Source organism: Trematomus bernacchii, unplaced genomic scaffold, assembly GCF_902827165.1.
Source record: "Trematomus bernacchii unplaced genomic scaffold, fTreBer1.1, whole genome shotgun sequence".
In the NCBI taxonomy this organism is placed as follows: domain Eukaryota; kingdom Metazoa; phylum Chordata; class Actinopteri; order Perciformes; family Nototheniidae; genus Trematomus; species Trematomus bernacchii.
Window position 1 is genome coordinate 609047 of NW_022987609.1, and position 27994 is coordinate 637040.

General features: G+C 39.7%; 1 protein-coding gene across 1 annotated transcript; it reads left to right on the plus strand.

The window, feature by feature from the left end:
• The first annotated feature begins 29 nt into the window (after positions 1-29).
• Positions 30-27992, plus strand: c1qtnf12 (C1q and TNF related 12). The gene is made up of 8 exons (XM_034131890.1): positions 30-1052; positions 15531-15635; positions 15801-15912; positions 18892-19079; positions 21589-21697; positions 22487-22580; positions 25862-25940; positions 26032-27992. The coding sequence occupies exons 1-8, from the start codon at positions 873-875 to the stop codon at positions 26128-26130; spliced, it is 966 nt and encodes a 321-aa protein (XP_033987781.1). The 5' UTR covers positions 30-872; the 3' UTR covers positions 26131-27992.
• Positions 27993-27994: the final 2 nt, after the last annotated feature.

Here is a 27994-nt window from a genome sequence, read left to right on the forward strand (position 1 = left end):
CTGTAAGCTCAGTCGGAGCAGAGGAGCAACTGAGACCAGAGGGACTAGGAAACAGAGAGCTACCAGACAACAAATCACTGCTTTCTGACGTGAAACTTGCACATGGCTTGATGCATTGTGGGAGATTTAGCACGAGTTATTTGAGAAGAGCTACCTGTAAAGTCTTGTGATTGCAGTGAGGAGTCCAGAAGAAGATCAAAACTTGACCTTATCATCTCCTCTTGGGCTTTTTCTTCACTCTGCATCCCCCGCAGGGTGCATGGTTTTCGGACACTCATCTGCATCTTCTGGTAAACATTGCCAACTTTTTTATGAAGCTTTCCCACACAACTTTACTGGAGACTGGATCCACTGCTCAGTGTGAGAAACAGCAGGAAAGGGGGGAATATTGCCATCCATCTCCAGCCCACCCTCAGCTGTTGGACAACCCCTCCTCTCTGCCTCTTCTTTTGCCCCCTGTACCCCCCCCCACTCCCTCCATCCCTCCCTCCCTCCTTCTACACCTCACCCCCCAACAGAGCAGAAAGCGTGAAAAATCTCACTAATGGGTTTATTTGCTGTCAGATCTGCGCCGATCTGTCATTCCCTTGGACCATTCTGCTTGACACATTTCATAGTTGAGTAAGCCTCCTAGCTTTCTGGCTAGAGTTATAACACAGTGCCCCTGCAACGCTGGCTGAGCGCTCATCAAGAGGGATAGCGGCGGCGGCAGCAGTCAGTCTGACAGTCTTTTGGACGGGGAGTCCCTGAAGCTGCATTCCAACAGTCCCCTCTGAGTTTGTGAGCCTTGTGGGCATCCTCAGCTTGTCCTTTTGCAGGAGATCCGGGCGGTTTCTGCAGGGATTCTGGTGCTGATTTGACAGAGTGTGAAGATGTGGTGTGGGGCTGGGCCTCTGGCCGTGGTGGCTGCAGTGTTTTGGACTCAGTGTTTTCTTCTGCATGGGGTGGATGCCAAGAAGGAGAGAAAAAGGCCAAAGGAGGTCACACCACAACAGACAGAGACCTTCAACGCTACCATGTCCAACAGCGAGGAGGTCGGTGGAAGCGTCAAGGTAAATCTCAATATTAATCTGATATGTAAGCGTGTTGCATATCTATTACATTTATGCATTTATTCATTATGATGAAATTGCACACACAAATGTTTGGAGTCAAGCTGCAGAAATGTGAGATATGTGCAGATTTCTTGTCAGCACAGGCAATATGCAAGGCAAATTAATGATGGCAAAGGTAGAAAGCTTTGGACAGACAGGTGTGCCCTGCCGGGTCAAGCTTCAGACAGTTAGACGGAGCAAAATGTGTGAAACGCCAAATGGATGACTTCCGAGGTATGCCAGGAATGTGGACATCTAAAGGCTGATCAATGCATCAATTAGTGCGCGCCGCGGGTGTCTCACACCAATTTCCCGGCTTAAGTGAACAAATCAGGATGTAGGAAAGTTCCAAGTATCAGGCAGAGGGAGATAAGATTAGATACAATAAGGTAAGATCATTAATTACACTGAAAAAACCTGTTACGTTGACTTTCATCAAATGTATTATGTCAACAGATTTCACATAAGGTTAGTTGAAAGCAATACTATTAAGTTTAAATAAAACATATTAGGTTCAACTTAATATTATTGCTTTCAACTAACCGAATACAGTTTTGTGAAATGTGTTGACATAATGAATTAAATGTCTAAGGTTTTCAGTCTAGAAGTTGCTATTTTCCAGAGAGAAAAATGGAAAAAAGTAATCTCTAGGTAAAAACCAATGTTGTTTTCCTTAAAATAACCTCCAGCAAAACTGAATCACAGTGGTAAAATTCATTTTTTTAAGCAGCAACAGTTGGCCCCTGTTATTTATTGGTTTCTTGCTGGTGTTGCATATTTGCGAGGGTTTTCCAACAGGCTATTTGTTTAGCTTCCAGCCCACCCATTATGTTGGCATTCTCATATAACTTTTCGCTGCCCTATATACCAGCGCTCAGCTCCGACCAGCCGCCGGCCTCCAACCGTAACCTTCCCCGCCTCAAAACCACGCGGTGAGGTCTCCTTTGTATCTGTATGAACACATTGTAGGTGGTTGTGGCTGCCGGTGTTTATTTGACTTGGTTTGGCCCTGTTAAAGCAGAGGCTATGAAGGATGACCTTGTGTCAACCCTCAAGTCTGATGGAGACGCACCCCACTGACGGGGGGCCGGGGGTGTCTTCACTAACACTATTTCCAGTGGTGTAATGTAACAAACTATATTAAAGGGGACCTATTATGCAACTTGTTCCTGTCTTTTATACATAAACATGTGTGTCCCCTCTGTGGAAAGAGATTCTGAAAGTTTCAGGAACAAAGATTCTCTCTCTTTTTGTCCTGATCCATTTATATAAAAACCTGTCTGAAAATGAGCTGATCAGATTTTGGCCACTTTATGATGTCATAACGATTTTTTGGCTTGTGTAACCATTAGCCAATCACCAACCAACGTAACCCCCCCCCCCCACCTTATCACCTGAATCTCCTCCTAGAGCACCATTGTGTTCTTTTTAACCAAATATCTCTCAAAGGGGCGTGGGGAGTGGATCCTTATTTTCATCTAAAGTAACAGACAGAGAATCAGCACTTTTGAAACAGGGCTGAAACAGAGAGGATTATGGGATGCTGCAATGATCTGTTTGGTGTTTGGAGCCAAACTCTTCAGAGACATGTTTTGTATATATCTGAGACCTATAATATATTGATGAAAAACAGTATAATAGGGAACCTTTAACTCAAGTACTGTACCAAAGTACAATTTTTAGGGACTTGTGCCTTTGTTGAGTATTTCAATTTCTGTCAAGCCTATTCATATTAATGGCGAGGAACGGAAAAGTGGGAATTCTTTTATAAAACAAAAGGTAGAAAAATTCAAAAGCAACAGTGATGGAAGAAGTATTGTTACACTTACCTTAATACAAAGCAGTGGTTTAAAGTAACTAAGTAGATTTACTCAAGTACTGTCCTTAAGTACCATTTTGAGGGACTTGTACTTTACTTGAGTATTTCAAGTATTTGCTACTCTTTTTACTTCTACTCCACTACAATTCAGAGGTAAACATTGTACTTTTACTCCATTACATTTATTTGATACCTTTAGTTACTTTGGAGATTTGCCTAGATGATGTGAAATAAACAACACTTTTCATAACAATACTGCACTTAACTTTATTTATTTAACATTTTCTTTGTGGTTGTTTTTCTTCTTTAACTGTGTTTATGTGTGCACCATATACACACCAAGGCAAATTCTTCGTTTGTGTAAACCCGTTTCTGATTCTGAATCAGACTTTAGTTCCACCTGGAGTAAATTCACAAGCTACCCTGCAGTATACAAAGTCATTCAAACTAGATGCACCTTTACCAGCTTTGAGAACACTTTCATGATCAATCATTATAAAACATATCATATACAATTATTCTGAAATGGACCAATCTGCACAACGACCACTTTTACTTTTGGTACTTTAAGTATATTTTGATGCTAATACTTTCCTACTTTAACTTGAGTAACATTTTGAATGCTGTACTTTTGACTTGAAACAGAGTATTCCTACACTTTGGTACTTCTACTTTTACTTTACAAGATCTGAGTATGTCTCCCACCTCTGACTATTCCCCCTGGGGTCCCTCTGCCATGATGTAACTCCTGGGAAAGTTATAGGTGGGCAGAAGACGATGTTGTTTCCCAGCCCATTGATTCTGTCATTCACAAGCCCCGGTCTGACTCCGCTGTGTCTGGGACATCCGATAGGGGCGGTGCGGCCCCGAAAAACTGGGGCAGCATGCCTATAAGCCCCTCACAAAGCCCCATAGAAAGGGTCCTGAAAGGGAACACCTCGGCGAGGATTAGCCCCCCGCGCCTCCCTCTCTAACATTCCTTTCATCTCATCTCCCACAATCAGAGGGTAATGACATAATCACACTTAAGACGCAGTGTTATGCCAGATAGTGTCTCTGCCAAACATTGTCACCTCTGATGAGAACCTGAGCTTGACATCGGTGGAAGTGGTTGTATTTAAGACTGTATTTGTTGATGGTGCAACCCCCTTAAAAAAAAGAAGAAGAAGAAGAAGCATGCCACACAGGCAGTGGTGTAAAGTAACTAAGAAGATTTACTTAAGAGTACTGTACTTAAGTACAATTTTGAGGGACTTTACTTGAGTATTTCCATTTTTTGCTACTTTGTACTTCTATCGCACGACAATTGTACTTTTACTCCACTACATTTGTTTAATACCTTTAGTTACTTTACAGATTTGGATTAATGATGTGAAATATAATCACCACTTAAATCAGACTTTAGTTCCACCTGGAGTAAATTCACAAGCTACCCTGCAGCATACAAAGTGATTAAAACTAGCTGCACCTTTACCAGCTTTGATAACACTTTAATGATCAATCATTATAAAACATATCATATATATAATTCTGAAATGGGCCAATCTGCACAATGAGGATTTTACTTTTGGTACTTAAAGTATATTTTGATGCTAATAACATTTTGAATGCAGGACTACAGAGTATTCCTACACTTACTTCTACTTTTACTCAAGTACAAGATCTGAGTACTCCTCCCACCTCTGCACGTATGGTAAAAAGCGGTAAACTTGCTTTCTTTGGTTAAATAATACGTTTATCCTATTACACATCTGTTAGATCCCAGAGAAAACAACACGTCCATTGGCGAGAAATGTGTGTTCTCAAACAAGCCAAACATTTACGCTCCACATTTACATGTTTCCCCCTTGTGCCCAGTGGAAACAGTTTCTTATGATGGCATACGCTTTATATCTGACCAATCCTGTGTGTGGGCTTCTGGCAGCGTGTTCACCGCATTCCTCTGCAGATTTTCCCATTTGAAAGTGATCACAATACCGAGGTGTGGAGTTGTGCCGCCAGTGGAATGTTTTTAATGAGATGATAAGTGAAGTACACTTTCAAACAATCTCTGTGACCCGTCAAGTTGTACTTTTTTTTTTTTAAAGAGCAATATGTCAAAGGTGCATGTGTGTAAAGCCTTATTGCTCTGCTCTCCAAAAGATGAGAGGAATCTGTCATTGTGGAGCGGCGAGGGATCTGTGAGGGATCTGTGATGGCTGTAATTGAAGGAGTCAAGTCAAACATCACGCCTGGCGCGTTGAGTAATGGCTGGGTTAAGCCCCAGGCGAGGGTTTTTGTTTCCTCTCTCTCATCCCCAGTGATGATTAATGCAGCAGTGTGTGGGACCTTTTGGATAAACCCACACATAAGAGACAAGGCCGAGTCCCACAGGAAACAGCGCCACTGTGAGAGCACACTCCTCTCAAACACTACTGATGGTGTGAACTACCTTCAGTCAGTGACCTCTGCTTTCAACATGTCCGACGACTAAAAAGGTCCTTTCACATTTTAAATTACCCAATGAAATCATGAGAGAGAAAGCAAAGTCTTTTCTGAAATCTACAAGTAACACAAACCACACACAGTGTTATGTTTCCCTTACACAGACATAGAGCAACTGTTTTATTTGGATTAATTTTGATTTATAAATAGCTTCAGATTGATTCCAGATTTATAGCAATCCCTCTAATCTTGCCTGATTCTTATCATGCGCCGGTCCTGTTTCTGAAACCATGATTTCATAATTATTGCAACACGTAACAATGCATTAGTCAACAATGGCTGTTTAATTAACAATGGATGAAGAAACAAAGAAAATTGTGTTGACACTGTTAAATATTTAGTGTTGCGATTCTCTATGAAAAATATAATAGATTCCAAAAACATGATATTGAAATTACATTTTGGGAAAAACGCTGACTCGTTTTCTAGAAGAGAACAAAAAATATATCAACTTTATTGTCTGTACAGGGAATATGAAGCAACATCCAGCGGATGGTTAGCTTAGCTTTAGCATAAATACTGGAAACGTAGTAAACATCTAGTCTAGTTATATCCAATGCTAACAACATTTGGGGGTTTATACCATTCGCTTGCACTCTGTTAAAAGCTCTGTTTTTTGTACACTTTATAAAAACAATTTAGAATCACACTTTTAGACAGATATTGGTTCCTTCTAACAGAACAAGGCTAGCTGTTTGCCGCCATTTGCAGTTTTTATGCAAGCTAATGGTGCTAGCTGCTAGCTGGCTCGCTGTTTTTCCCACATGCCCCACCCCGGAACCTGCGGTCTTCAGACTCTGGCCCCCCGCACCAACCTGTGAACCTTCGGGATAGAGCCTCCAGTATGGCAGCCCCCACTCTCTGGAACGCTCTCCCTGCGGAGATCCACAACATCCCCACGCTTGACGCCTTCAAAAGGGCCCTCAAGTCCCATCTGTCTGCCAAGGACTTTGGCCCAAAATCTATTTGTTGTTTTGTCTGTCTAACTGTTCGTCTGACTGCCTTTTGTTTTTGTTATGTTTGTTATGTTTGTTTATACTCCTGTTCTTCCTTGTAAAGCGACCTTGGGTCTCATGAAAGGCGCTATAAAAATCCAAGTTATTATTATTATTATTATTATTATTATGCTAAGCTAAGTGTCTGCGGCTAACTTCATATTTACCAAAAAACCTGATAATGGTACTGATCTTTACATCCTGTTCAAGGCAAGATTGTATATAACTGTATTTCCTAAAACACTGGACAATTCCTTTAAAAATGGAGGTCTTTGTTTTTGGCATCTATATCTTTTTATTTGCGGTATATGACTTATGGTTTCTGAGTTTGTGTAACCACCAATCACATTACACCAACTAATTAAAAGTTGTAATCCAACACAACATAGGGCAAATTGGCTGCATTACAAATGTTAGAAAAGAAACTATATGTATCATGATGATTTATATAAAAGGAGGCGGGTCTAATGACTTCTTACCTGACATGTTGCCCACAGTCGAGCCACAGGGCAAACCTGGTCTGGATCCGGATCACTGGAGCTTTTCATCAGCTCGCTCTACCTACCACAGGGAAAATGAGCACTCACTTCAATCTCAAAGCTATAATTCGTACACAAAACAGATGTCACACATCGTTCAAAGTCTCTTTCAGCGTCTATTGCTTTTTTATGTCTAGAGGAAGCCAAGATTTTCTTGGGTGATCTCTTGAGCATAAACACAAATGTATTCACTTTCTCTCACACATCATAAATGTATACACACCTTCTGTTGGGACAACATCCACCATGTTATAAGAAGCATGTTCTACTGTATTATTATATAATAACTATATTTCATTTACACTTCCAAGTAGTGTTTCTACAGCATGTGTTGCACTAATAACAGCATCCTCATAGTCTGATAGAGTAATTATGTTTTGCACACGGTGCTTGCCAATTGAGTAATAACACAGTGTGAGAGGAGTACAGAGTCAACATTGCATGCCTAACTGTATTTAGCTCGTCGGCGATAAATCCTCAAGGCAATCTGTGTGTGTGAAGTGCAGTGGGGGGGAACATGGGGGGTGGTGCATGACGACTGGGATGCACGCAGGTTAGCAGGATCCCCTCGTCCTGCCTGGGGATCCCTGCCTGATCCCAACCATGCATGGATGACTGCACAGGGAGCAGTGCGGAGATGTAAAAACAAGGGATTAAAGAAGGCTCTCCATCATCCTGTCCAACGTCTGAAACCTGCCCGTGCAGCTTTTTATATTTGTAGCAAAAAAAAGTTTCATGTCATCCTGTGTGTGTGACAGAGGGAGGAGTACTGAGATCTTGTACTTGAGTAAAAGTAGAAGTACTCAGATCTTATACTTGAGTAAAATTAAACGTACCAGAGTGTAGGAACGTACAAAATATACTTAGAGTAAAAAAAGTGAAAGTACTCATCAAGCAGATCCATTTCAGAATGATATATGTTATGATTATAATTATTGATCATTAAAGTGTTTTCAAAGCTGGTAAAGGTGCAGCTAGTTTTAATGACTTTGTATACTGCAGGGTAGTTTGTGAATTTACTAACTAATGTCTGATTTATGTGTTGTCTATATTTCACATCATTAATGCAAACCTGCAAAGTAACTACAAAAACATTTAGTGGAGTAAATGTACAGCACATGATTTACCCCTTGAGTTGTAAAAAATAGCAAAAAATGGAAATACTCAAGTAAGTATCTCAAAATTGTACTTAAGCACATTTCTTGAGTAAATGTACTTAGTTACTTCCCACCGCTGGTGTGCAAACAGGTAGACAAGCAGATGACACAGAAAATAGATGAAGGTATGTACACAAGGAGGAATTCAGGAGCTGCCTCGATGGAGTAGAGTTTCAGCGTCTGGTGTCGGCTCCAGAACATGTTTTAACAGTGGTGTTTGTGTTTTTGGTGGCATGCAGCCCCAGGGAAATATTTCCTCTTTTATTGCTTTAAATAAATTCAACGCAATTTTCTCCAAACGACATGACAAATACACTTTAAGTCGTGCGTGTAAAAAGAAATAAACCATGCAGAATTAAATGATTTTTTTAAGGTAATAAAAAACTCATCATGTGAATCATCAACCATTATTAATTCAGTAATTGATCCAAAGCAAACTCGAAACCCCGCTTTGCTTTCGACTAATAAAACAAACTCTGTTGACTTTTATTGTGTGCCATGGGTACACAAGAAAAGTGGTGAGAGCAACTCCGTGTATTTAGTCAAATAAATACTGTGGTTAAGTACCATTTTGTGGTATTTGTACTTGAGTATTTATATTATATGCTACGTTATACTTTAAGGACTCTACATTTGTGAGTACCTTATTACTCAACAAAGTTTATCTTGCATGTTTGTAAGTTACTTTCTTTGTTACATCAAATACATATAAAATGCTTATATAATACAACACATTTTTACAGATCTTGGCTTATGGTTTCATTTGAATAGTTGTTCAATTCCCCAAGTTGGAAACCACTGCAATAAACTATCGATAAAAATGAATAATGATAAAGCAATAGTTAGACATTTTGAGGAGAAGGCTTATTTGCTTTGTGCCAGAAAGTTAATATACCTCTCCAATAATGATCTGTTCAATGTAAGACTCCAGCTCGTGGTTAGCTTAGCTTAGCATAAAGACTGTGAACAGGGGGAAACAGCTAGCCTGGCTTTATCCAACGGTAACAAATCAGCCTGCCAACACCGCTAAAGTCACTAATTAACACGTCATTTAACGAGGGGGTTGTGTGATGGACTATTTCTTGGCTGGGCACAGTAACTTCCTGGGGTCTCTGCTTGTTCACTGGCAACTACTCTAAGGTTGTGTAACTGTTGGATAGAACCAGGCTCGCTTTGAGGCTCGACCTGTTTCCAGCTAACAAACCACTGGTATCAACTTTTCTTGTGAATTTCTCTGCCAGAAGTGTATTTCCCAAATTGTTTACTTATCCCTTTAAAGAGGCCCTATTGTGCTTTTTGGGGTTTCCCTTTCCTTTAGTGTGTTATATAAGTTTTTGTGCATGTGCAAATGGTCAGGCTGAAGGCTAAAATCTGAAAGTAGGGAATTTCTCTTCCAAACACGCCTCCATTCGATTCCTTTGTTTATTTCTGTAACATAGTGACATCGCTACTGTATGTAACCAGTGGCGTTTTTATAAGTACAAAAGTGGTGGGGCACAAAAAACTTAGATGTCTATATATAAGCTTCTGCAGTGACGTGCAGTGAGGTTCATGGCTGGTGAGGCACTGGCACTGACTCTTCAGGTTTACAAATATTATATTTTGACCTAAACCAAAATATAATATTATTTTCAAAAGCTTTTTTTGTCTGATGCTTCGATTAATTTTAAACAGACAGTTCAACAAAAGGATACCCAAAAAATGTAATTTTATCATTTAAATATTGAATTGTTCTCTCTTAGTAAGATCCCATTTTCAATAAAATTGCGGTCTTACCTTGACTTGAAGATGAAGTCCATTTGCCTATCCTTCTGGACAAACATTTCTATTACTTTTTTGTAAAAGTCCTCCTTATCTTCTTGTAGTTTCAAAAGTCTATCATAAATCTAATCGATAGATTTATGATAAAAAAATTATAAAAGTAGGGTAGACATGTGGATGTTATCCGGCTGAACAAAACGTGCATTTATCTAACAGGTACGTTTCCCACAGATCTTATTTCGAGCTATTTTCTAAAATCCTACAGTATGTAGAAACCTCATTGCTTTTTTGCAGCTTACTTCCTGGTTTTAGGACGCGTCACTGCAGCTCTCTCGTCTCCTCTTCACACAGCACACTTTTCGCGGTACACGTACTTACAGCCAATCAGCTCTGAATGATGTGAGATGACGTATGGTGGGGATGGCAGCTCTGTGCCCCTTTGGTCTTTTTTTTTTTGCCACACACATTACATTGAAAAATACTCTGAGCATGCGCAGTGTAGTTTTTACAGTCACCGTTCACTTTGACAGTGAAAGGGTGGGGCATGATCAGGTTTTGTCCCACATGGGTCAAAACGGCACTGTAGACACTAATTAGAAGAACACAGACTAAAACAGCAATGTACAGACGAATCAGATGATTAAACATGACCTTAAAATATATTTTATATATTTTTGTATTTCTTTTTTTGCATCTCTTTGCATTTTTTGTAATCATTATGTGTAATACTTTCTGCTGACACTAGGTGGGGCTGTGCTAAGGGGCGGGACATCTCTAAGCGATTGACCAATCACAGCAGAGCCGGCCAGCTAACCAATAGCGCTTTCACACCAAGTACTTTGCCATACTTAGTTCCCAGTACTTAGTTCATCAGAACTCTTCCGACACTTCCTCATCTCCACCGCTCCCATGTTTTTTTTTGTGTTGCCATAAGTTAGTCTCTCTCCGTTGGTGCGCGGGGCTAATGCTAATAATGCTAATGCCAGCAAATAAAATGGCGGCTTCACAAAACCTTTCCGAGTTTTACGGGGCGCGGTTTGCAATTCGCCCAGCCAATCAGAAATATTAACCTTTTTCTCGCCAGGAAAGTCCCTGCTCTCTAGCAGGGACTAAGAAGGGGGGAACAAGTTCTCATGAACTAAGTTCTAGTTCCAGATCTTTTTGGTGTGAACGCAAAATCCCAGGAACTATCGGAACTAAAAGGGAAAAGTACGGGGAAAAGTACTCCGGTGTGAAAGCGCCAATTGAGAGCAGACTGGGCTCTGGTTTCAGACAGAGGGTGAAAAGAGGTGCTGCAGCACAGGCAGTATGAGAAAAATAAAGACATTTTTGAACATTAAAGCATGGAGACATGTCCCAGTAGAGACACTACATACTGATATGAACCTGAGAAAGAGCGGTATATGTCCTCTTTAAGTCCTTAATCAAAAAGTAAAAGTGTGCTTAAATCTGATTCATAATTGTTAAGAATCTATTGCTTTCATTAACACTAATTTGTGTATACTAATTTAGACAATTTGGATTAACTCATAAGTACAAATGCTAAATTATAGTAATAAATACATGTTATTGATTTAAAAAAAACATTAAAAGGCCTCATATTTAATAAGTTCATTAAAAAATGAAGGAGAAGGTAAAAAGAAAAGCGAGAGGCAGAGAAGAAATAATGGCAGGGCGTGATCTGTTGGGGTTTGGATGCATTTCAGGCCAGCTTTGCAGGATGGGTTTGGTTCAGTATTATGAATTCTTCCTGCTCATACACACACACTGTTCTCTGACTGTAAAACATTGAATGCAAGGCTTTTCCTTGTGATGGAGTATCTCTACATTGTTGTGTTAGTGCTTATACTCAGACCCTGGACACAATGCGCCCCATTCTTAAGATCTGAAGCCTCAGTAATGTGTCATGATTTAAATCTCCGTCAACGAAGATAAACACTGTCTCGAAGACTTACAGTTTCTCACCTTCAGACAGAACGCCCCGACACATTCCCTCGGTCCGTGCTGGAGAGGCGTGCGCTCACACCTGCTGACAGACGAGGCCACTTTGAGGCACTCGTACATCAGCGCTGATCAAAGCCAGAGCCCTGGTGTTCTTCATCAGCTCTCAGACTGATACCTGGGTCTGATTCCCTCCCCACTTTGTTCACCATTTGTACGTGCTGATACAGAGCTCTGGGAGGGAATCCGACGTTTACTTTCTACGCCACGGTCAATAGCAGCAAGTGAGAGATTGAATGCTCCTGACAGGTTTTTTCTGTGTCATCAAGCAATATGGTTTTCATGTCTGCATGTGTGCAGTCTTTGATGTTTTCAGTCGAGACGGAGACTCACCTGCATACAATGAATCAGAATTTCTTTTTGGCATGTTGTGGGAGCCATCCCAGCTGTCACTATATAGCGCACTCTGACAGTGCTTAAAACAGAACATGGAAAAAGCTGAGCATTCCTTAAGCTGATGATTGGATTATTTATACAATGATTTGCTGTTATTTTTCAGCTCAGAAATGAAGGTAATAATTACCTTGCTCATAGCCTGTCTTCCCTGAGCACAGAAAATCCTTGAGGGCAAGGTTTTAATGGTTTAATTACAATGGCGTGTTTTAAAGAGGATAACAAGCTCAGAGTATGGCTGATTTCCTGGAAATTATATGCTGTTTTATTATTATGTAGGGTATGGCTAAGATGTATAATTATCAGTCACATGTGTGGGCCAACATGTTTCATATCTCTGGAACAGCAACGCGATGATCTATGACACTGATATAAAAACAAATATGTGGAGCTTCAACTTTTTTTTTGAAAGAATCAGCGCCCACTGGCTCTCATAATTAGGTGGGTGTCTTTATATCGTACTGAGCTGTCTGAGGTGATGATTCACAGTTTTACAATCAATCCCAGTGGAAATGTACTCCAACTGCCACAGGCGGGGAATACTACAGTAGTACGACTCCAGCACCACCGCAACCCCCTGCCATCACTCGTCAACACGTTAATATTTGTTCAAGCTTACAAGTCTGGTATGTTAAAGGGGCCCTATTCTGCTCGTTTTCAGGTTCATGTTTGTATGTTGTGTCTCTACTGTGACATGTTTACATGATTTCAGAAAGCTCTTTATCTTTCTCATACTGCCTGTGCTGCAGCACCTCTTTTCACCCTCTGTCTGAAACCAGAGCCCAGTCTGCTCTGATTGGTTAGCTGGCCGGCTCTGTGGTGATTGGCGCTTAGAGATGTCTCGCCCCTAAGCCTATCACCTATAATGTGTTGGAGCGCTAGCCAATAGTGTAATAAAAAGCGTTATAGCGACCAATTTAAAGAAGTAGTTCAACAGTTTGGGAAATGCGATGTGCTGGAAATATGAAGCAACAAACAGCAGCCAGTTAGCTAAGCTTAGCATTTCTCACAATACAATTGCTTTTATGTTGATGTCCAATCATTGTTTGTGGTGAAAGCTACTGGTATATTGACCAAGAAAGATTAGTTCCTGCACTCGTGGAGCCATGCTGTCAGTCCCTACATGTACCAGGATACATTGCACAAGAGCCATTGACTTCAAGCTAAAACATAGTGTCGCAATTTTGCACATTAGGGTAATAAAATAAAAATAATGGAGGCTTCATAGTCGAACGAGTGTACACCAAAACAGCAACAACTCCTTATTTACCACATTGTCAACAGCAGCCTCTTACAGTTTCACTCTGATGTTACCTTTCAGAATAAAAGCCCAACTTATATTAACTGTGCATTTCGATAAAAGGTCACCCAACACTCAACATAAAAAAACAGAAATAAATAATAGTGAAAATTGGACCTACATGCATCAGATGGACTGAAACACAACTGGTGAAGAATACTATATAGCTATGTGACCGCTGGATGTGTGAATATCGACTGTTAATGAGTTAGCCATATTAGCTTTAGAGGTGATGATACACACCAATGTGGTGTTCACATGTCGCCCAATAACTCAGTAATTGCAGGTTTAATTATTTCCCACAATGTCAAACTCTTCTTGTAAAGCTTCCAGAGCTGGTATGTAAATGAATATGCGAAATTGAAATGTCAGAGGAAAAAGCGGTGTATTCAACAGGCTCCCCGGCTTATGGAAACATTATTGAGTAGTGTCAAAGTATTTCTAGTCTTGACCAAATCAGCCTGGCTTTTATCCGTTTCCAAACCTCAAAATCACAACAAAAATACAGAGCGATCCAACGCACAGCCGGCTCAGCGCCTGTTAAGTTGTTTATTTTGTCTGCTGTCAGAGAGAAGAGAAAGTCACAGAGAGGGAGGGAGCGGGGGAGAAAGAGAGAGAGGCTGAATATAAAAAAAAAACAGCTTTTATTCCAGTAAATTGAAAAGACAAACAAGGAGTAACTTTGTTGTGGCGGAACAAGAGGCAAGTCTTAAACAGTGAAGAAAGGGTCATGTTGGTTTTGAAGATAAGTGATCCGTGTCCCGCTGCCAACCCTAAACAAATTCCATTTCAGGCAGCTCACCTCGTCTTTATCTCCTCTTCTATCTTCACTGAAGGCACTTGACATTTTTAGGGAAGGGTAAGATTCAAGCTGGAATTCTTTCAACTTCACATTTGACCAAAATGAAAACATGCCAGTTGTTGCATAAAAATGCTTCTTCCAGTGGGTTTTTCATGGACTGCCTTTTCTTATCTCCAAACCAGATCCCAGTCTCCTATACAGTAATTTATTATTAAGGAGTCATTTGAGATAAGAAGATGGCGTATTAGGAAACAGACTAACAATCTTAAATCAAAACCCACCCTGGTTTACATGCTGTATATACATTTGTTATCTTGTTTATGACATTTTTCCATCATTACATTACTTAAATAAGCACAGTTAATACAATAAAACACTTGTCATGTCTTTCGATGACGGAGAAAGTGTTGACTATTCTGACATGTTGTTATAAACTACAGTAATTGACGTCCACACACAGAATCGACATCACACGTATAAGTAGTAGACTCATTTTTCACCAGAGAGCTCATGGAAATGTTCATGCATGCATGTGCCGAAAAGAAATTGCGGGTTTGTTTACATTCATCCGAGCTTTTTGGGCAAATAAGACCTGACGTGGCACCTGAGTGAGTTATCTGGGATGAAGAAATAAGCACAGAGTGAAGCTTTCGGGGAAGAATGGTGGCTACACTTAGAGGGTGAATTGAAAAAGCTTCTTTTCAGGAATTGCAGTCGGAGAGACAGAGAGGTTTCCTTGTGTGACCTTCTTCAGAGTCTGGCACCAGTTAATTGTATCTTAAGGCAAGACTTTTCCAATGATAGTTGGAAGAAGGAAGAAATGACTCTGGATTTGATTCAGTTTTGTAAATAAGTTCCTTTGCATCATGCCTCAGTTGGGCAAAGTTATTAAGAAATAAAACTCATAATGGATCTGTATTTTAAAAGCTGTAATTATTGAATGAGAACACAGTGTGATGGCTGTAGCAAAGTCCACATCCTGGTTATTAAAATCTTGCCTTCCAATAACGGGACATGCCTTTTTTCTTTTATAGGGTCTTATTTATTTTATTACAGCCATAAAAAGTATGATTAAAATAAATGCCTTCATTATTGGTTATACTGTGAATGTCCTTGAAATCGATTTATGCTCATATTTTCCTTCATTCTATGATTAACTCTGGGGTTTTTCTCTCTCTGCTGCAGGTTTCTGACAACCAGCGAGTGGATCCACTGGGATCATGGATGGACTTTGTTAAAAGACCTGTTGGCAACTTTCCTGGAAAGTGTCGCAAACGCAAACGACCCCTGGTAAACCCAAGAGATTGATTGTGTGTCTTGCAGTTTTTCAAACAAGTGTACATGATTAATGATCGTTGGTACTTTGGTACTTTGCAGTGATTGGTAAATAAGACATCGTGATTTTGAGATTGAGTTGGATGCATGACAATGTTTTGAATGTTTTCCCTCCATTAGCCCGGCCCCCCTGGTCCTCCTGGTCCTCCCGGCCCTCAGGGACCTCCTGGATCTCCTGGAGCTGAGGTGACCCAGGAAGTCCTTCTGCAGGAGTTCAAAGACATGATTAAAGGTAAAAATGTGTTCATTTTTCCAACCTAGACACAAGTCGGCTCATTCATTCATTTATAACCTTCAGTTTTAAACATATGGACGTGCACATATGTATGTCTGCCACATTATAGTTTGACACTTATTAATATTCACTTATATTCTTTCACATTATTTATAAAAGTGTCAACATATTTCATGAAGATTTGCATCCTTTGCCTTCTTGTGTCCTCCTTCCTACTTTCTCTTTACTTCTGACTTAACAACAACAACAACGACATGTAAATATAATTTCCAAAGCCCTATTTAACACGCCAACACTAGCATAGTGCTGTGTTAGCATGTTAAATGCTAACACATGTAAATCCGTCAGTTAAATATTACCACATATAGGTCCACCACATTAGATGTTGACATGTTAGTCATTTAACTCACCTTTTAATTGTCTATATTATACATTTTACACTCATTCTGTATATACTTTTGTATACATCTCGTATTTAGACACTTACGGCCCGTCCACACAGCAGCGTTAAAAAAATCTTGGAGGTGGGCGTATCTGAAGCTTGGGGATTTTTTGCGAGCAAGGCGACCAACAACCAATCACATGAATCTCCCGCCCCCGACATACGAAGCAAAAAAGCCCGAAGTAAACTGGATATAAACTCCCCAAACAGGCGAAAACCTACTACTGTCTCTGCCACCTCCCTCCATGCCTGGCTCCTCCGGTTTATATCCCGGTAGGTAAATAGGGACTGGTCATAAAGCACCGGGTGATTCCCTACCGCTAATTTCTCCTCCATTTTTTGGAATATGAGGAAATGACCTGCGGTATGTCTCTCCCAGCATACACGCCGTTTGATTGGCTAGCGCTTGAACTGTCAGATTTGCATACACGGGATTTGATTGGCTGACGCTTCCACCTCAGCTTCAAAAGTTGAACATTGCTCAACTTTGAATCCTGAAAATCCTGAAAATCTCCGCTCTGCTTCCCACAATGCAGTTCGGCGAAAAGTGAGGCAAAGTGACGTCACCCCATTCAAAGTGAATGGGCAGAAGCGTTCCAAGATTTTTTAACGCTGCTGTGTGGACGGGCCATTATACCTATACTGTACATTGCACTGCACTTTAAAGCTTCTCACGCACTTCTGGTTACTGTATTTCATTGTCCCAGAACTCAATTGGTATAAAGTCTAATCGAATCTACATTTGACCATATTATCGAATAAAATCGATGTTAACTGTCAGGAAAATATCACTCATCAACAGCTTGAGCTTCAATATCAGGATACATGCATTTATTATCCTCTCAACAATATTAGTAGTCATCACATACAGAGCATTTGGTACAACTAGTTCCTGAGCAGTGTCCTTCACATGCTGATATACAAGAGAGGGAGTTACACCGTCACAAGATGGAGGAATATAAAGCAGTATTCAATGTTTACTTCAGATTAGCTCCACGTCAGAAATGATCATGCTTGTCATATGTCTATCTCCATAGAGGCTGAATCATCATGTTAATCACATAGCTATCATATGCCTAAAACAGTCCTGATGCTCTTCTAGGTAATCATCAGAGGTGTGGACTCGAGTCACATGACTTGGACTCGAGTCAGACTCGAGTCACCAATTTGATGACTTTGGACTCGACTTGACAAAATCACAAAACACTTGCGACTCGACTTGGACTTGAACACCAATGACTCGGGACTTGACTTGGACTTGAGCCTTCTGACTTGAGGTGACTTGATAATTTAATTCAGAGGTCTCCAACACGCCGATCGCGAGCTGCCGTTCAGAAGAGCAGACTCCCGTCGGGGAGAGCAGAATCTTCAGCCGCTCCAACTCTTGCTGTGAATCCATGCAGGCAGGGGCGGGACTTTATTTTGCTGAGCCACCATGCGGCCAATCATGCGAGGACACACTAGGATCATACCATTATGTGAAAGAAGGGTGGGGGGCAGACGCTCCAAAGACAGCAAGTGTAGTGGTACAGGCCAGCTACACAGAGCGACGGATTTAAATGCAAGCGCGTCGGAAAAAGTCAAGAAATGAGCGAAAACCGAAAAAAGAAGCAGCATCTGGCTGCATTTCAACGATATTGGAGAAAGCAAAGCTGAGTGCAGGATTTGTCAAATGAAAATAACCTTCAGAGCAGGGTTTTGTTTTGGTAACCACTCAGGATTTATTGTCAGAGGTGGGAGAAGTTCAGATCTTGTACTTGAGTAAAAGTACCTGAGTGTAGGAATACTCGGTTACAATAAAAAGTCCTGCATTCAAAATGTTACTCAAGTAAAAGTAGAAAAGTATTATCATCAAAATATAGTTAAAGTACCACCTGCAGAGGGATCTAGATTCAGGTGTTCTTTTCCCCATAGAGACGCCTCGCTGCACATTATCCCTTGCATAAAGATAGATTGTGGGTCCCTTATAACATGTTGTACACAGTGGAAATAAACATTCTGGTTACCTCAACATCAGCGCTCTTAAGCATTGAACTCCTTCTGAATCAAACCGTCACGGTAGCCTAACCTTACTGATCCCTCTTAAAATAGAAAAAAACACGTTACTTTACCAGCAGAGAGAAAATGGATTATTAAATGATTAATGTGACTAATAAAGAGCAGTTTGATTATTAAGTATTATTCTGTTGATCGATGTCATTACATTTGTTGAAAAGCATATAAGGACTTGTTTAAGACTCGTTTTGTCAAAGTTTAGGACTTGGACTTGACTTGAACTTGCCCATCCTGACTTGAGACTTGACTTGGACTTGAGCGCAAAGACTTGAGGCTTGACTCGGACTTGAGCGCAAAGACTTGAGACTTGACTCGGACTTGCAAAACAATGACTTGGTCCCACCTCTGGTAATCATACATCCTGTCATGTACACAGCTACGTAGGGCTTCATGTGTACTCTGATATTGGAAGAGTACATTCAGTATTTTCCCAACATTAACTCATTGAGTGTAGAATAACGTGGATGTGTTTCTGTCAGAGGCCACAGAGAGGCGAGCAGCAGCATCTCTGGAGAGGCAGGCGAGCCCCAGCCAGCTCCCCACAGCCCTGCTCACCCTGGAGGGGATGACCTCGTACCGGAGGATCGAGGAGGCTTTCCACTGCAAGCTCAAAGGACCTGTGGTGGTCGACAAGAAGACTCTGGTGGAGCTGCAGAACTTTCAGACAGTACGTTTGTTTAAAGGTCACCTATTATGCAAAATCAAATTGTTCATGTCTCTTCTACATCAACATGTGTCCCCTCTGTGGAAAGAGACTCTGAAAGTTTCAGGAAAAAAGATTCTCTCTCTTTTTGTCCTGATCCATTTATATAAAAACCTGTCTGAAAATGAGCTGATCAGATTGTGGCCACTTTATGATGTCATAACGATTTTTTGGCTTGTGTAACCATTAGCCAATCACCAACCAAGGTAACCCCCCCCACCACCTGATCACCTGAATCTCCTCCTAGAGCACCATTGTGTTCTTTTTAACCAAATATCTCTCAGAGGGGCGTGGGGAGGGGCTCCTTATGTTCACTCTGGTGGAGCTGCAGAACTTTCAGACAGTACGTTTGAATTGAAACCACCAAGTCAATGTTTAACCTCAGAGCACATTAAAACTGTGAACATTCACAAACACACCTCCGCCCCTCAAAGACTGCAACCACTACTATTTAGACATATTTATGGTTATTTGACTTGCATCCTTTGGTTACTACAGTATAACCCTTTGTGAACAACACACAGTTAGAAATTGTAAATATGCACAATGACATTGCATTTTATGTCGTTGCACTTTCATCGCTACTACCTCTGCTTTTACCACTCTTATTTATTAATATATTTATTTGTGTCTATTTTTTACTGCAGTGAGAGTTGCCAAAGAAATGTCGTTTTACTTTGTGTGATGACAATAAAGATATATTCTATTCTATTATATTCTATTCTTTAAGAACCAGTTCAGCTTTGGTAGGAAAAGAAAGGTTTTGGCTAATCCTGCTTCAGCATGGTTTCACGCTTTGTTTCTGACCCATTTGCTTCTCTTTCCTAACTGTGTTTGAAAGAGCGAGTGTTTGGTAATCATCGCTTAGTTTGCATGTGGCGGAATTACGAGAGGATCATCCCCTCTCTGGTAACTGGCACTGGCAAAGCGTGCACTGCCTCCCCGAGACCCAGACTGGCTCTCTGGATACAAATATCTACTTTTTCAATTATACACATCACTTTCTGGGCAGCGTACAAAAGGCACTCTGTCTCTGACTTGGAATAAAGTGTGGAGAGGACAGAAATAGACACTGTTTGAAACGGCATGCTGTAGTGGAAGAACTATGCCCCGTTGGGATGGGCTGTCATGGTTTCAGGAGGGAGGATTAGGCTTTTCCGAACTGTTTAACATGCTAACACAGCACTTTGTTCGTACAAGCGTGTTACATATGGCTTTGGAAGGGATACGTACATGTTTTTGCAGAGTCATATTTAAAGAAAAAGAAAGTCAATTAAGGACGTACATCTTCACCAAATCGGTTCCATAAGCTTGGTGACATTTGCAGAATTTCCACTGTATGATATTTCACTACACTTGACTCAGTCTTTTCTGGTTTTTCTTGGTACCAACACTTGATTTGGATCAAACTAAACCATTCTATGCATTACATTAATGCACACAATGTACAAAATATCTGTTTTCTTTTTTTATTACTGCCGATTTTTATTCCATATTTTATTCCATTCTATTTCTATGTAAATACTGATATATTTTACTATAATTTGTATTATTTCTTAATATGTTTTAACCCTTAGATGCATAAGTGGGTCTTTTTGGACCCGGTGAGGTGGTTTTCTTGAAGTATCTTTGTAATTACATTTTTTTATCATTTCATATTCCAGCTATTCCTCAAAAAACATGTTTTGGATATCATGCCATTCTAATTTTAAATTTATATTTTATACATTTTAAGAAATTGTGGTTTTTGTATTACTACCCCAAGCTTCCATAAGTGGGTCTTTTTGGACCCGGTGAGGTGGTTTTCTTGAAGTATCTTTGGAATGAAAAAAATGTATCATTTCATATTCCAGCTATTCCTCAAAAAACATGTTTTGGATATCATGCCATTCACATTTTTAATTTACATTTTAAGAAATTGTAGTTTTTGTATTAGTACCCCAAGCTTCCATAAGTGGGTCAAAACTGACCCGCATGCATTTTCTATGGAATCCTATGGGAAAACGTTTTTTTTCAAAATGTAAAAGACATTTCTAAAATTATAAATAGTGAAAAATTAAATATAAAATATTTCTAGTGTGAACCAAAATATAATACTAAATATTATACAAGAGATTTTCTTAACCAAAATGACAAAAATAGCATAAAAACACATATTATTCTAATACGGGTCCTTAATTTAGACCCACTTATGGAAGAGTGTAGGGTCCAGTCACTCGTGCATCTAAGGGTTAATGACATTTTTATGTATGCACCATGACATCAAGTCAAATTCCTCGTACGTGTAAACTTACCTGGTAATAAACCTGTTTCTGATTCTGATTCTGATTCAGGGTAAATGAGGAAATGGTTTAAGCTTACTTGGTGAACTGTAGCTGACGAGGTAGTGAGCCAGGCCGCCATATTAGCTCTCAGATAATGAATTAACACTCTGAAATGTAAACATATTAACTTCATATCTCTGTGCTTTCAGCCTCCGGCTAAAGGAGCGTTCCTCAGAGGGTCGGGGATGGACCAGTCCACCGGGAGATTCACGGCTCCCATCACTGGGATCTACCAGTTCTCTGCTAACGTCCACATTGGTAAGTCACAGTCACTGTCTTATATGGAGTATTACAGTACATATACAAAGGAAATAAGAGTCTAAAAATGTAAAGAAACAGTCCTTAATTGGCGTAATTTGTGCATCATAGGCAAACAGTGTTTTTACGCTGTCTATGTCTGACTTTTAACATTTCCATCTGACCCGGTTTAAAATGACAACCCTTTTAAAGGATCTTAAATATGTGCTTGACAGCTACATACATGAAACATGCATAACAACTGGGGTTAAAGCTACATGTCCCATGCAAAAAGTTAAACATCTTCACCAATTGAACGTTGATTTAGTAGATATGTAAATAAAGAAACTGCATTGTTCTTGTTTTGCGTGTAAAGCGAGTTATTCCTATTTTAAAATTATGATGAGGAACAATGAAGAAAATATTTGCTTTTATTGAAAGAAGAAGACCATTCAAGGAGGCAAATGTTATGATGTCCAAACATTTAAATAAGGTTACTACAACGAAGACGCTAGTTAGCTGTATACTGTATACTGTACAACTGCGGCTTACATTTGAGTAAACTATCACAGTTTAATCCACGCCTTATAATTTGACTTTATTGGATTTGGAAAAACTGAAAAATATAAATATACAGATCAGGACACAGAGAAAAGTAACGTTTGACAGGCCTGTTGTGTCAAGTTACTGAGATTGGACTGTTCAGCTGTAGGGTTTCAGTTGCGGCCACTTAAATGGGATATATTTGTGTGTGAGCAACGCTTGAGACATTATCTCCATGTGATTGTGAATATGTTTCTCTCCTGACAGACCACAACGAGGTGAAGAGGAGCAAGAGTCAGCTGAAGGCCAGGGATAATGTTCGGGTGCTGATCTGCATTGAATCACTCTGCCATAGATACACGTAGGTATTTTGTACCATTCAGTGTCTTAACATGCACACTACAACCTGAGTTTGGATCTTATTTGGGTACATGATGATACATGATTACATGATATACCTGGCTATTCTTCTCCATGCAAACACATGATGTTAACAGTATCAGGTGTTGATTATCTGTGTGCATTAGCCCCTATGTTCTGTACCAACGGCCAAATGATCCTGGTTTCTGTTGTAGTTATCCAGATGGGTGTACTACAAAATGAGTTGAGCAATGTTACGGTGGTGACACTGTTAAACCGTAGATTGCCACGGTTAATATTGCTACAGTTTTAATCTTGTTATGACAAGTTTATGCTTAGGGTTTTTGATTGAAATTGGCTTTAAGAAACACCTTTCGCTCATCACCATCCTTTTGGTAAATTGCGCCATTAAAATAAACAGCTGAACTTATTCCTATGTATCCTTACTTATGGGACAGTGCTATAGCTAATGCAATTCTTGAATGAATACTTTGAAAATGTGATGCATCATATAGAGCTCTTTAATATGAGTAACTATCTTAGTTTACAGCAAAAGTGTTGCTTTCTTCTTTTATATTTTTTTAAAGTTTTCATTGTAGCTCTCCATTCTGGCATATTTTCCGATGATTTTGTGCGACAAACGATGCGCCAAACGTCGCATTTATATGTGAACATGCATATAGCCTCATGTAAATAAAACCTTAGTTGACAATGAAAGTAGATAACCACTGTAAATAGGCTTATGCATACTTTAACTAACACTATTTCCTGAATAGTTTGTAACCATGTGCTTTTCATTGATCATGGCTTTAGCCGCTCAGTCATTTAACCTTTTACCACTACAAGTTAATACAACTGATCTTGGAGAACAATCATCTGACCCCAACAACTACACTTTCTTGACATTTTTATTCTGACAAATTGTTTACTTTCCCTGTGTTACACATACTTGATTGGTGTTCAATGCTGCCTTGACCGTCTCCAGTATTTATGAGCTGTTAAAGGTGTTGTTTGTAACAGTTTGTGTGGAACCAGTTTGGCATTTCCTGTATAAAAGCAGAGCAGGGCTTTAAAGGAAATGTCCTCTCACTCGGAGCCTTCGTCCCTGTCGCCTAACTAATCTTTACAGACTCACCTTTGACTCTTCAGGCAGCCTGTTTTATTCGGCAGCAGCGCAGTAAAATGCCCTTATTGGGATGTGAGAGGGAGATAATGAGGTATCTAATACAGCATTTCTACTTGTGCAAATCCAGTGGAGGAAGGTTTTGAGTTCTTTCCAATATTTCTATTTACATAAAGTCAGTGAAAACTGCAAAAATGAATTGCTCCCTAAAGTCTCCCCCGGACTCTGCAGAGCTCCACAGCCTCTCTCCTAGCTTGGTACAATTAAGGGAACATATAAATAATATTCTTATGATGGCTTACCTAACCCAAAAGAGTCCTTGGCTTTTACTTATTTCGAGCCAAAGCCCCAGAAAGTCTCGCCCTCCCACACATGAAAATGCAGAGAATGTGAAATGAGGCTCATTGTGATGGCAGTTGGAGTGAAGACCAACGTGATTGATTTGCCATAAAAATGTACCATTTTCCACTTAACAGGAGCCAGGGCTCTCCCTGTGTGGTTAAAGCCTGTTGAAATGTTACAACCATCCATACAGGCTCTGAGGGCAGTGGGTTGTTCAAGAAAAGTAGCATTTGGGAGGCTTTCTTGCTGAGAGTTAGAGAAAAAGACCACTGTGATGTTTATACGCTCAATATGAAGCTACAAACTGGAGCTGGTTAACTTAGCTTAGCATAAGGACTGGAACAGCAGTAAGCAGCTAGCACCGCTCTGTCCAAAGATAACACAATTACACAGTGTTATGTGTACCGCCCAAAGTTTACACAAAGAGATACAACGTTTATTTGGTGAGGTTTCACTGCGGATTCGTCTACACAATAAGGCAGGCTAGCTTTATTTCCCATTTCATGTCTTTGTGCTAAGCTAATTTGGTGAGCTGCTTGTAGTAGCTTTTTATTTATAAAGACATGACAGTCAATCTTATGTGAAAAATATGTTTCTCATTCAATTCTGAGTAAGAAAGGAATGAAGCATATTTCTTATGTCGGAAGATGTCTTTAAAATGAGCAATTAAACAAGTTCTGGGTCTCACATTGCGTACTTCTTTACTAATAGTTGCTGTTTTGAGGGCATCGGTGCATCCAAACGCGAAAATATAGCGAAATGTATTGCATGACCCTGATGGTGCACTCATAATGGTGAAAAAGTTGATTCTGAAAAGCTGGACACTATCAATATCTTGGCTGCCTAACAGAAGTTACACAACCATTCACAATTGCAGTTGCTTCGGTAAACACAGCACTATACGAATATAAGATATATATATATGGGTTATATTTATATTTTCTTCACTATTTGAGTTATGTACCACTATACCAACACAGTCTCACGGCATTTAGTGTTATAGTCACAAAATTAATCTATTGATTCGTGTTCACCAACACGATTTCGCCATTTTTTTCGTGTCACACAGAACGATTTTAAAAGCAATGTAAATAATAACAAATTAGAAGGAAAAAGAGATTTTAATAAATACAGATTTCAGTATTCTGGCACAGAACGATTTTAGAAGCAATGTATTTCTATTGGTAGTATGTTTCGTGCCTGCACCAAATAATGACACATTAGAAGGAAAAAAAGATGACCAAAAATACAGATTTCAGTATTCTGAGGCTCTGAGCCCCATTTCTTTTCCTCACTGACGGCAAGAAAACTCCGACATTATACAATTTAAAATAAAAGGGTTAGGCTTAGGGTAAGATATTGAGTAAGAACATGTTTTTATGAACCACACAGCTTCCGGCCTTCCAAGACTCGACCGGACAAAATGACGTGGTGCAGGCACGAAACATCGTTCTGTGTGACACGAAAAAAATGCGAAAATCGTGTTGGTGAACACGAATCAATAGATTAAATTAATTTCGTGACTATAACACGAAATGCCGTGAGACTGGGTTGACTATACTGGTGTTGATAAGAACCTATTGTCATTTGTATAGTGTTAATTGAGCTGTCTATAATGATTTGGTACAGTTTGCTGTAGCTCACTAGCTAGCGGTCGTCATTTCCGTTAAGGGTACAGCAGGCGCGTGTGATTTGACTTTGTTCAAGGGAAGTATCTGAATAGAGACAAAGCAAGTTCTTGACGATTGAAAATGGGACTCAGATTTTTTGTAAAACACGAAATTAACATCTAAATGTCCTTCTTTTTGTGATTGCAGCTCCTTGGAGATGATTGTTGGCTTAGAAAGTAACAGCAAGATATTTACTGTCAGCGTTCAGGGGCTGCTGGAGCTTCAGGTGAGCAGCACACTTAACAACACATCAACATGAAATATCTGTGTTTGTGTAATCTTTTCTTCATCACTGTTGTGTTTTATTTCCTCTGCAGGCCGGGCAGTACACCTCCATATTTGTGGACAACGCAGCCGGCGCTTCAATCACAATACAGAACGGTTCAGATTTTATGGGCATGCTGCTTGGTGTATAGCCCGGTAAAATGAACAGTGGCTAATCCAAGCCATTCCACTGCTGCCAATTTATTTTTGTCTTTTTATATTTGTATTTCAACGGACTGCTTAAGAGCACCATCACACAGTACCAAACCACAGGGGAGGTTTGAAGGAAGGAAGCGAGGCTGACATGGACTTGACTGCTTGTCAGATGGTGAGAGGACAGTGTGAAGAACTCAAGGACTGAGTTGGTTTTTCACAGTGCGACACTGCCACTCCCCTGAGGACTGTTACGTCACCAATAAAGTAACCTGAAAATAAGCCGTGAATATGTCTGTAACAGTGTGTGTTATCGTGCTTGTTGAAGACCTTTGCAGTAAGCCAACTATCAATGTTATTAATGTTCCCTGAGTAGATGTAGGAAGAGCTGGGGAACACTAGAAAGTACATTTGTGTTTAATGTATAGTGGACATGTTAATGCTTTTTGTCTACATGATCTATGTACACATTCATGTTCTTTTTAATCATGGATTAAATCTCACATTTATAGATGTTATCTGGTACATAGACTGTGAGTACACTGGACAATGGAAACATGCTCAACAGAGAAAACACGGCTCAATGAGATGTTGTCCCACAAATGTAATTATTACATATTTTTAATATAACTATACCTTAATTTGTAGCCATGCTAACACCGTGGCAATGTCAGTCGTTCACACCAAAGTATCTCACAGCTTGTGCATGTATCGCAATGACATTTTGTAAGCCTGACATTCATGATCACAAGAGGATGAATCCTACCGTCTTCACTAGAACTATAGTAGGCCACACATTTTGGTACCGACATTCATGTCCTGCTCAGGAAGAATAAGGGTTAAGGCTTGCTAAAAGACTGAGATGGTTAACATTATCCAAGCAAAACATTGAAAACGATTGTGACCAAATAATGACTCATAGAGATGCTAGCATGACTGTAGGCGATTATGGCGTATTCACATTACAACGGAAAAACAAAGGTATTGCGTAATGTGTGGTGCATCTTCTGATAATGAGATCTGAGCTTACTGGAAATACTCAACTGGCCCTTTAGACTTTGCAATGGCGTCCATGTGGTAGATTGTAATGATGGCAGTATGCAGTACATTAATAATGGGTATTCAGCATGTGGTATGCAGTACATTAGTGTGTATTAATGTGTTCTGACAAAGTCCAGAAGTCCAAGTCTCGCTTTACTAAACAATGCTGGTGTTGTTAGCACTAGATTGCTGTGTTTCATAGACTCAAACAATGATTTGTGTGAATGCTTATATTTCACCAAGCAAATATCTGTTTTGTCTTATCTCCATGAGGTGATATCTATTGTAATTTGACACTTCTGAAAAGGTTGAAGTAGGTAAGCGGCAATTGGCGTTCACCAAATTTGAACTTTCCGCCCTTTCCTGCTCTGCACACTATGAACATCCTCAAAAAGCTCACACAACATACAGGAGCCTTTCATGGCGGTGGCACATGCAACAGTTTTTCCGCTATAATCTGAGTATGGCTTTGGTTTTGTTTAAATGTGTCCGACAAATCAAGTTACATTTACTGAGAGAGCTGTAAGAGAACATCTTTTTTTACTTTAAGATTATTTTTACAGTATTCTTTGCTATCATTTATCATCTGTTTTATTTTTTGTATTTTATCCAATTCTTGTCATATAGATGTTTGTAATTTATAATAACTAATACACAGGTATCATTGAAAGCAGTGACATTTGATATGGTATTTATATTCTAAGGAAATGTATGAATCACTTGTTGATTGAAACTCTCGTGGACTCCTGAAAAACCAGATTATTGTAAAAATAAAATTATATCTTTTTGCTATTTTTTTATTACCCATACTATGCTGTAATT